We start from the raw sequence: 11310 nt of genomic DNA, 5'->3' as shown, positions 1-11310 counted from the left end.
AATACGGGGTGTGGGAGGCAATGGCATGAGAGGGACGCCGGTTTAGTAAATACATGGCCGTGTGGAGGGCTTCGACCCAAAAGGGAGGCGTGAGGTTGGCTTGTAGGAGGAGAGTACGAACAATGTCGTTGGTTGTGCGAATAAGGCGCTCGCCTTTACCGTTTTGTGGGGAAGTGTGTGGGCAGGAAAAAGGTAGGCAACGCCGGTGGAAGAAAAGAACGAGCGTAGGGATGCGTTGATGAATTCACCACCGTTGTCACATTGCATGCTTTTGATCACCACATGGAATTGTGTATAGACGAACGCAAAGAAAGGCGGATAACAGTGGATGTGTCGGATTTGTGACGTAAAGGAAATGTCCATGAGTAATGTGTGTAATCATCTAACACAACAAGATAGTATTGAAAGCCTGAAAAGCTTACAACCGGCGAAGTCCATAGATCGCAATGGATTAAATAAAAAGGCGCAAATGTTCTGCTAGTAAAAGAAGGGAAAGGGAGACGTGGTTGATGCCCTAATTGGCAAGCACTGCAGGGAGAGTGGGGCGCTTTATTACAATCAACAAGAAAATCATGTGTGATGGAAGAGAAGCTATGAGCGCCAGGATGCCCAAGTCGCCGGGGCCACACGTCCGGAGAAGCAGCGAGGAAGGCCGATGCACGCGCCGGTGTGTTGCCAATGAAGGGGTAAAGATCGCCGGTACTAGCGGAGATCATGAGAACCTTCCGAGTGCGTAGGTCCTTCACAAGAAAAGCACAAGGGAAAAATTCAATAGAGCAAGAGTTGTCAGTAGTGAACTTGCGAACGGAGATAAGGCTAGTAACTACAGTGGGAGAGACGAGAGTGTTAGTGAGGCGGAAATCGTGAGGAGGGAGAGTGGTGCAACCGGTGGCCGTGACGGGGAGGTGTTTTCCATTGACGACAAGAATAGTAGAAGGAACACGCTTTAAAGAAGAACTAGACGTGGTCAAGGTACCTTGGTTGCCGGTGACGTGGGAAGAGGCGCCGCTGTCCATGTACCACTCGGGGGTAGGGTTGGCGGGGAAGCCGGAGTTGCTGTAGGCGGCATTCAGCATGGCGAGGTGCTCCCATTAGGGTTGGGGAGGCGGGTAGTAGGGCGATGGAGGCGGCGACTGGTACATGTTGTAGGCCTGAGCGTGGGCGCCTAGACAGGGGCCGAGAACGCCGGCGGCGTTGGAATGCACCCAACCAGAGCGCGGAGGCGGGAGCGCCATGCCATACGGGGCAAAATACCCGGTGAATGGCGAGGGCAGGGGCGCCGGATGGCCACACCTAGTGGAGTCGCCGCGCCCACGGCCGCGGTCACCGCGGCCACGGTCAGATGGGGGCTGCGGCGGGTGAGGAGCCTGTGAGCGATCGGATGACGGCCGGTCGGAGGAGCTGCTAGAGCCGCGATCACTGGCGCCCCGCGAGGAGGGGCCAGAACCGCTGGTGGAGCCGTGATCACCACCAGGAAGAGCGAAGGCTGAGGCGCTCTCTTCGGCAGCCCGTTGTGCCTGGGACTCCTCTGCCAGGACCACCCGTGAGAGGACGGTGTCGAACGGGAGGCCCTGGTCACCGAGGACGACGCGGATGGTGTCAAGCCGCTTGTCGAGGCCATGGAGGAACTGGGTGTGAGGTCGGTCTCCGTGACGGCGTGGTCGATGTCCGCAAGGCCGTCGGTGAGGAGCTTCATGCGGCGCGCATACTCAGCCACGGGTAGGTCACCTTGCTTGAGATTTCGATACTGCCGGTTGAGGATCATGTACCGGGCATCGCAGTTGGCGAGGAAGAAAGCGCGGATCTTCTGCCAGAGGGCGTAGGTGGTGGTGGCGCCGACGACGTGGTCGACCATGGGATCCGCAAGAGTGGCGTAGATCCACAGAGCAACATGAGCATCGAGCTCGTGGTAGGAGGCATCGGCGTTGGGGGGGGAGAGCGGGTGCTCGATGAGGAAGAGAACTCCATAGCGAACCAGGACCATGAGGAAGAATGACTTCCACTTGTGATAGTTGTGATCAGCAGGATTAAGGAGAAACTTGATATGGTTGGTGATGTGGTCAGAGAAGATTGGGTGGCGTGGTGCGGGCGGCGGCGGCGCTGGTGGAGCCGAGGAGAAGATGGGGGCGAAACGAGATATAGAGGAGCCGATGGTGCCGTGGGAGAGGGAGGGGGTGGTCCCGAAAACAAAGGGCGGCGAGGCGGTCATGGAGGAAGCCGATGCGAAGGGGGCTGCAGGCGCCGTGGAGGAGAAGGAGGGCGGCGATGTGCCGGAGGTGGGGACGGCGGAGGAGGAAGAAGAGTCGTCCGCAGCCGTATCCCTGGATATCTGATACCAAGTTGGAAACTATGTTCCTTGATTGATGCTCTGGAGTTACAGATTACAACATAAATACAATGAGATCTGCCCAACGCCCCTACAATGGTGACACGCAGGCCAGACGTGGCTAGACTCAGTCATATACGTACAAAGGAGGTTACACATTACATGCAATGTACATACGCTAACACAGGAGAAGCAGCACATGTTCTTCTCTAGTTGGTTGCTCTGCTCCGATATATATATATATATATATATATATATACACACTTACGCGGTCACGTGAGCTGTGTGGACGATGGAGATGGACCGATGGTGGATGTGACTATGATTTGCTATTAGCCGCATGACCACCAGTCTTGCCAATAGGAGTAATTAACTACTCCCTCGCTTACAAAATATAAATCCTTGTAGAGATTTAAATATTGGAAATTGGCAATGCCTCCTAGGTGCATATACACCCATTGTCTAAATACACATTTTGAAAAGTTGGAAAATTCCGAACAAAAATCCTGCGTGTATATCTATACATTCTATATGCGTGCACAAAGTTTTCGGTGAAAAACGAGGTTTTCTGTGGCTTGTGTAAAAAAGACAATTTCTAAGGCTTCATTACGACTATTCATTTTGCATTTCTTTATCTTTTTTACAAAAGCCACATAAAAGGTCGTTTTTCATCGAAAGTTTGTGCATGCACATGGAATGTCTGGATATACCCGTGGGATTTTTGTTCCGAATTTTTTAACTTTTTAAAATGTGTATTTAGACAATGGATGCATATGCACCTAGGAGCCAAAACACCATATTATTTGAATATGGACTATATACCGACGAAAACGAGTGAATCTACACTCTAAAATATGTTTGTATACATCTGTATGTAGTCCATGTTAAAATTTCTAGAAAGACTTATATTTAGAATGGAGTATACTCTGAGTGCGACGTTTCACTGTCCAGACTCATCTGCATCCGGTTAGGAAAAAAATCACAAAAAATTCAAAAAAATTGAATGGTAGAAAATTTATTGCGCAAGGTCAGCTCCAATTTTTGGATCGTTTAGACATCTGAGTAGCTCTCAAAAGAAAAAAGGCAAATCGGGTCAGAATAGTGCATGAACAGTAAATTTTTTTTATAGACCTTGGATTTGTCTTTTTTGTTGAGAGTTGCTCAGATATCCAAATGATTTGAAAATTAGAGCGGGTCCCATGCATTAAATTATCTACCATGCAATTTCCTAGTATTTATTTTGTTTTTTCTTCAACGAGGGTGCAGATGAGCCTAGGCTGAGAAGTGGTCTCCTATTCATCTTAATTATCGCTGATTTAGTATAATTTTATATTAAAGGTACACTAAAGTAACCTTAAAAGGTGATATTCTTGATAAAAGTATCACTTTAGCTATATGTAAGTTGGCTGAAAATTAATTTTGGGTCAGTCAATTTTTGGGCCATAGATTACTGCATTAAGATTCATGTTGTTTTTTTCAGGGTTAATCTGTGTGTTTGTGTTGACCTTTTTATTTTTGACTGAGCACAGATTTGGGTCAGTCAATTCTTTAATGGGTGGAAGCCCATTCCAGTGCTCAGCCTTCTTATATCTCCTTTGTTTTTTTTTCTGTTTTTATGTGTTTTTCCTTTTCTTTATTAATTGGTTTTTATTTTTTATTTTGTCGGTATTTATGGGATGCTTGGTGAGTGTAAATATAAACACACAAATACTACATAATATGTGCTAAAATTTTACTATTATATGATTATTCTTTGCATACTACAAAAAGTGCAATTTTGGTGTAAGTTTTTATTTATTTTATTTTATTTCTTATTAAAGGAAATACCAACACGACTAGTTCATTCTCTTTTAGAAACTTTATTATTTTTATATTGTTTTAGTTTTTATTTCAATTTCACTTTACTTTAAGGTAATACCAATGTCACTAATTCATTTGCTCTTAGTTTTGTTTTGCAAAAATTCAACTTTTATATGCTTATTCTTGTGTGTCTTTAAAAATCACAAGTTTTATGCATATTTTGTGCAAATTATGTCACTGTTTGTTTCAAATTTTGTTTCCCTTTTTCTTTCTTCATAATTGCTAATACCAATGCCACTAATTTATTCTTCGTTAGGAAATTTAACTATTTTGAGTTTGTTATATTTATTCATTTTTCTTTCTTCCTAAAGGGTAATACCAATGTTAGCATGTCACTAATTCATTACTTCTTAGTAAACATGTTTTTTTTGCGAATTACACTATTATATGCTTATTCTTGCATATTACTAAAAAATGCAACTTTTTGGTAGATTGCGTGCAAATTTTATAATTATTTTATTTATTTATTTTCACTTTCTTTCTTCTAAAAGAGTAATATCAATGCCACTAATTCATTCCTTCTTAGAAATGCATTTTTTTGTGCAAGTAAAGTAAAAGTCCTAAATAATATGTGTGTAAATTATAGTATGCGAAAATTGCACTATTATATGCTTATTCTTTGCATATTTCAAAAATTGCAATTTATTGCAAAGTTGTGTGCAAGTTTTTAAATGTTTTTCTTTTTCATTTTATTTCTTCTTAAAGGGTTTCATTCTTTTCAGAAAATTTATTATTTTTATTTTATTTTAATATTTTTGTTTTCTTTCTTCTGAATGTGTAATACCAATGCCATGAATTTATTCCTCCATAGAACACATTTTATTTATTTTGTTTTAGCTTTTAGTTCATTTTTTTATTTTTTATTTTTTATTTTACTTTTGTAGGGGTAATACCGATGTCAATAATCCATTACTTTTTAGAAAGCACCTTTTTGCAAAAAAATCACTAGTATATGCTTATTTAGCCAAGTAACGAACTAGCCCAACTCAATTTGCCTATCAGGCCTGCATGTGGTTGGCTTGCATGATCGATTCACAACCAAGCATCCAATGCGTCATGGACTAATAAAAATGAACTGATCCAAATTAATGTAAATCAATTCTGATAGAAAATCGACTTGCCCAAAAAGTATACTAAAATGGCGACAAGTAATTTAGATGAGATGGAGTAGCATTATTGGAAGAAGGAAGGAGGGAGATGCATGAACCGGGAGAAAGCAGCAATGTTGAGGAAAGCGGGTTCGACTTGGCTGCTCTTCCATGGCGTGCTCGCGGAAAGTAGTCAAGTGGATCAATATTCAATTGCATATTGCCACTTAGCCATGTCACCATGTCTAAAACATCTGCTTACTAATGTTCAGCTTGACAAGATTGTCATAGTTCAACATTTTCTTTTTGTCTTTAGCGTGTTCGCTAAACAATAGAAAATCTTGAAAAAGTGACCAAATGAACAATGCAAGTTACTGTAATAACCTACAATGTTTCTTAGGTGAAAAACAAAGAAACCCTGAATATTTCTACAACGTACTTATCTAACCTTCGTAGAGGTATATATAGAGTACAATGGTGGAAGAGACTTGGAGTACATGAAAAGTAATGTATGATTTAAACCAATACTATCCCTATCTTTCCTTACCTCAAACCAAACTCAATTGTACTTCTAACACCCTTCCTTGGTCGTAGCTTGACAAGATTGTGAGTGAATTTGAAGTCTTGCGCTTCTGTCATATTCTCCGCTTCACCATCATCAATTATGCCTCTAATGTCTGATGGGTCGGCACCTAGGACGGTGATTGTGACACCTTCTAGTGCCTTCCTTGTCTTCTCCTCTGTGCCCCCCTCCCCGCCAGTCACAGGGGAGTTGCGTGGATGCTGTTGACTTGAGTTGTTGACGATGTGTAGCTATAGACATAGTCCTTGATGTCGATGTCGAGCTATCTGGTCATGACGATGTAGCCGCGATCGATGATGTAGTTGCCATGGACGAAGTCACACAAAGCCCGAGGCACAAAAAATGTGCTATGATGGAGTTGTAGTCGTGGATGGTGCACCTTGCAGATCTCAGATGGTGTTGTCGTCATGGACTATGCACCTTGTAGATGTCAGAGGGTGGCGTCGTCGATGAATCCATCAATTTTGCCAACACTGGGGAAAACCCAGGAAGCACACATCGGTTTTTCCAGGACATTGTTGCCATGTAGGGGTCATCACTATAGTGATGTCGTGTCGATGCAGACATGGATGACGTGGTCGATGATGTTGTTGTGTCGCAGTATTTGCCGTCATCGATGGCGTGCCATGCAGAAAAGTATGTCAGAGGACGCTAGAGATGTCCATCTTGTGGACGAGGCAACAATTTTGTGTCAACAAAGATGTTGGTGAATACCATGTTGATGAAGACCTTCGTAATGAAGTGTAGTGATGGTGTTGCAGCGGCATGTTGACGACAAGGCGTCACTTGAAGGCGTCCCTTATGGTGAGCTACGAGTTGGAGATGGGGCACTTCGTCTGCGTGGTGCGTGGGTCTACTCATTGTCTTTAGTCTAAATCCATCAAATCTTGCAACATATCTTTACACACACATTGATGACTTGCATCAATTCATCCAATATTCCTCATGCATTGCATGTGAAACTTTTCTTCAAATTCTCAATTGAAAACATTAGTTCATAGATATTGTGATTAATTAACAAAAACACACATGGATACTAAGCCCTTTCAAGACGGCCCTGATTTTTATGGAAGTACATCTTGCGTTATTGTTTTCTTATACCTCTTTTTCATCTATAGAAATATAATACCGTACTCAAACCAACAAGTGGCGTTGCCAAGGCAGCACCTTGTCCAATGGTAACACCTATGTACAAAATATGTAAATGTCTACCCCATAAGTTCCCATTTTTATATATATCATCTAATATATATAGAAAGGTATGTATATAGGCGCCATGTATATATACGTATATTGAGATTATTCTGTTTGGATGAGGTGCACTACATTTTCTCTGGATCATATTTTGTTTCAGAACGCAACAAATAAAGTCCCCGATGATATTGTGGTCTCAACATATTTCTGTATCAAGACACTCGTCAACATCTGCAAGTGAAGCACATTTTGATAAGTTGGGAATTTAGAGGAAAAAACATTCAAGCAAACACACCATATCCCCAGGTAACACTAGAAATGTTATTAAGGATCTGGGGTGAAGAATATGCACCTCAGTCAAATAATCCAGCTAGCCACCCCAACTCAATCACACATTTGAGTCACACATTGCAAAAGGGTCACGAACAACAATAGATGAATCTACAAGCTAAATGTGTATGTACTGCCCTCTTCAACATCAAGCACATCTTGCGGTATAAACTTATAAGTCACATCATGTTGTTGCTCCCTGCCATGCAAGCTTTGCCCCTCCTCTAGATCTCTGGCACCAGCCTGACCCCATGGGTTCTGCTGGTACCTCCTCAACGCCTCTAGCCTCTCGGCAACTTCCTTCATTGTTGGTCGCTCCTCCCCACTCATGCTCACACATCGCATCACAAGATGTGTGGCTTCTTCCAATGCCTTGGGGCCCATCTCCTTCCTCACCCGGCTATCAAGCACCTCGTCGTGTCGGTTGGTTTTCACGGCTATCGTGAATCGGGACACGAGGCTCTTGCCCTGCTCTGGCCCATCGAAGCAGATCACCTTCTTTCCTGTCAGAAGCTCCAACAGAATGACACCAAAGCTATACACGTCACTCTTGTCAGTCAGTTGGCATGTCATGAGGTACTCCGGGTCCAGGTATCCGCAGGTGCCTTGCACCAATGTCGCAATCTCGGCTTCGTCACTAGGCGCCAATTTTGACGCCCCAAAGTCCGCGACTTTGGCGGTGAGGTTGCCGTCGAGCAGGATGTTGGCCGTCTTGACATCGCCGTGAAGGATTGGCGGCGAGGCCGATGAGTGCATATACGATAAAGCCTCTGCCGACTCCGCCGCTATCCGTAGACGGGTATCGAGTGCCGTATTGGATTCGAGGCCCTTGCCGCCATGGATGTAGTGGTAGAGGGTGCCGTTGGAGACGTACTCGTAGACCAGCATTGGCACCTCCACCTCAAGGCAACATCCGTGTAACTTGACGACGTTTCGGTGGTTGATCTGGGAGAGTATGAACATCTCCCTTGCGAACTCCTTGGTCTCAGTTTCCTCCATCATTTTGGACTTCTTTATAGCCACTATAGTACTATCCTCCAGAACACCTCTATACACAATGCCATGGCCGCCGCGACCGAGGATCTGATCAGCAGCGAAATTGTTGGTCGCCTTCTTGAGCTCCTCTTCTGAGTATATCTTGAACCCACCACCGCCTCCCCCAGGGGCGCCACTGTAGGAGCGCATCTGCTGTTGCAGGATGACGCCTCCGTTGTGCTCAAAGAAGCTCTGCTTTGCCTTGATGAGCTTCCGCTTCTGATGTCCTAGGTAGACCCAGAAGCATGTGAATAGTGACAAGAACACACCGACGCTAACTCCTGGATATGACACATCGCATACTCAATTATTAGTTTCGATTCCCGTGGAGAACCAATGATATTTTTGGATAAAATAAATATGTTAATATAAAAAACAAATGAAATATGTGTAATATGTTGCAAGACGACCCAAGATCCGTGTGTGTACCTGTAACGATTTTGAGAGCCAAGGTGAACTTGTCATTTACCCGGCAGCCGTTCTCCCTGTAGGCATCTCCACTCGTACCTGGAGGGCATTGGCAAGTATAGTTTCCCGGCGTGTTTGTGCACTCACCGTAGCACAGGTATTCGTCTTTCCGACGGCACTCGTCGATATCTTCAGTTTGCAGAGCAATTTCAACATCATTTGGTCAGACAAATGATCATCACAAATATAGTGATAGAAGTACAGAACACTACATTACATACAATAAAATGTTGGTGACTCGACCGTGTCAGGAATCAGGATGTGTACCTGCGCATCCGCCGTCGAGGTAAGGGTTGCCGTCGTAGCCCTTGGGGCAGCTACACCGGTACCCGGGGCCATTGGTGGCGTCGAAGCACCGGCTGCCCGCGCTCTTGCAGGCGAAGTCAGTGGCGTTGCGCCTGGCGGCGCTGCAGTTGCCGACGTTCCGCACGGCCCAGTCGAGCATGAGCGGCACGGCGAAGTCGTCGGTGCGGTTGACGAAACTGTTGGAGGTTTGACCGTCGAACCACTTGGTCTCGACGAGGAACACATAGCGGCACAAGGTGGGGTTGGTGTTGAAGACGACGGTGTCCTGCTGCCCTGGCGAGAAGTTAAAGAGGGCCGACTCCCAGTAGTCGGCGCCGTTGGGTATCGCGCTCTGGCAGCAGCCGACGCCGGTGCACGAGCCCGGCAGGGCGTACTGGGACGGCCGGCACACGGACGTGCAGCCGCTGACGTAGAAGCCCCTGCCGTCGTTGAAGTAGCCGAGGCTGGGGCAGCCGAGCGTGACGAGGCGGTTCTTGGTGGAGGAGAAGAGGTAGGGGGTGCCGGAGACGGACATGTACTCCGTAACCCTATCGACGAGTTCCCCCGTGGAGTTGTAGCAGTGGCGCGTGGCCCTGAGGTAGGTCCGGGCCTCGCCTTGGAGGGACAGCGCGGCGAGGTGGTAGCCGTAGCCGACTACGGTGAGGCGCGGAGGCTGGCCGGGGCCGGAGTCATTGCACTCGAGCTGGAAGCCCGGCTGGCCGTCGTCGCGGAAACAGCCGACGCCGATGCCGAAGGGGTAGGGTACGCTGACGTTGCCGCACCTGTCGCGACACTCCGGCTGCGCCACAAGCTGAGCCGAGGCCGCTGCCGCCAGCAAAGGCAGCGCGATGAGCAGCAGCAGTATGGTGATGGTCGCCATGCTTGACATGCTTTCCACTGGTTGGTTGCTCTGCTCCGATATATACACACGCTGATATGATGGGTGGCAGGGTGGGTGCGAATGCGATAATTGTTTAGGATTATAGGAAGAGGGAAAGAAGGAAGGAAGGAAGGAAGGAAGAAGGAAGGGGAGGAGAAAGCAGGCAGATATATTTGACCATGCTCGTTCTCCATGGCCCAACCCAACTTGTCAAGCGGATCGATATTTTTCAATTGCCTGTTGCCAAGCGGATCCATACTCAATTGCACTTGGGCTCATATGACGCCATTTCAAAAATAAATGTGACGTCGTCCCTGTTTGTGCTCCTAAAATCCGATATTACGTAGGTTAGGAACGGTAAGAGCATCTCTATCTTTTGAAAGCGATCGCAAGAGGCTGGACCCGAATACATGTCCTAGAGCTCCTGCGATTAGGGAGGCAATTAGGGTTTGGCCGCCGCCGCCGTCCGCTGATCCTGTTTCTGCGCTGGTATATACGCGCCCTTGCCATGGGCACCTCCATGCAACTGGTTTGATGGTCTCTAGAGAGAAGGAGAATTTCTGTGCTAGCCAATTGACTCTGCTTCTGTGTGGGTTACCAGCTGCTTCAAATCTGCTCCTCCGTCACGAGGACTGCATCCACGGACCACGGTGTTGCTACGTATGGCTTTTATAGTGCATATGCATCTGGATTTTGGCTGTTGATCGAATCGGGAGTCCTTCAGATCGTGCAAGTTTTCTGTCCCGACGCTGGCTTCGGCAGCGATTGGTGTTCTTCCCGACGTTGGTTTCGACGACGTTCGGTTTTCTGTCCTGCAGTGCGTGTTGGCTTCTCGGGAAGGTCCGCGCAGTCTTGATATCGGTCCAGTATACTCCTTGCGAGTTTAGGTCTGAACATACATCTGCTTGGCTAGTACTACAATGAAATTTATCAGTTGGACGTCGGGGCCTTCTCGGCGCCCCGACGGTTCGTTCACTTCTTGACATCCGGCGGCGGCATGAACTGGATGCGTTTTTTTTGTCCGAGACGCATCTGGATAAAGATAGGGCAGAAATTTTGATGAAGAAATTTCGCATGGATCACATTCTAATTGCTCCAAGTGTTGATGAAAGGAAAGGTGGATTGCTAATGGTCTGGAAGAAGGAGATTATGATCTACTCCCGGACTACCACCTTAGATTTCATCGACGTTTCAGTGGAAGAGATGAATGGTGACATGTGGAGGCTCACGCCTATATATGGTGAACCAAGCAGGGAAAACA

General features: G+C 46.3%; 1 protein-coding gene across 1 annotated transcript; it reads right to left on the bottom strand.

Moving 5' to 3' along the window:
• Window positions 1–7395: 7395 nt before the first annotated feature.
• LOC119318440 (wall-associated receptor kinase 2-like) lies at window positions 7396–10053 on the bottom strand. The gene is made up of 3 exons (XM_037592997.1): window positions 9152–10053; window positions 8846–9013; window positions 7396–8697 (listed from the first exon to the last, which is right to left on the bottom strand). The coding sequence occupies exons 1-3, from the start codon at window positions 10047–10049 to the stop codon at window positions 7493–7495; spliced, it is 2271 nt and encodes a 756-aa protein (XP_037448894.1). The 5' UTR covers window positions 10050–10053; the 3' UTR covers window positions 7396–7492.
• Window positions 10054–11310: the final 1257 nt, after the last annotated feature.

This window comes from Triticum dicoccoides, chromosome 6A (assembly GCF_002162155.2).
Source record: "Triticum dicoccoides isolate Atlit2015 ecotype Zavitan chromosome 6A, WEW_v2.0, whole genome shotgun sequence".
NCBI classification, from domain to species: Eukaryota; Viridiplantae; Streptophyta; class Magnoliopsida; order Poales; family Poaceae; genus Triticum; species Triticum dicoccoides.
Note: the sequence above shows the minus strand (reverse complement) of the source record. Positions and strands in the feature narration are given on the sequence as shown.

Bases quoted from the DNA above. Each gene is read 5' to 3' on its own strand.
- LOC119318440 (XM_037592997.1), bottom strand. From the start codon at position 10,049: ATGGCGACCATCACCATACTGCTGCTGCTCATCGCGCTGCCTTTGCTG. The intron at 9,014-9,151 runs GTACACATCCTG...TGCAAACTGAAG, and splicing joins CCTCGACGGCGGATGCGCAG to ATATCGACGAGTGCCGTCGG. The intron at 8,698-8,845 runs GTACACACACGG...TGTCATATCCAG, and splicing joins GGCTCTCAAAATCGTTACAG to GAGTTAGCGTCGGTGTGTTC.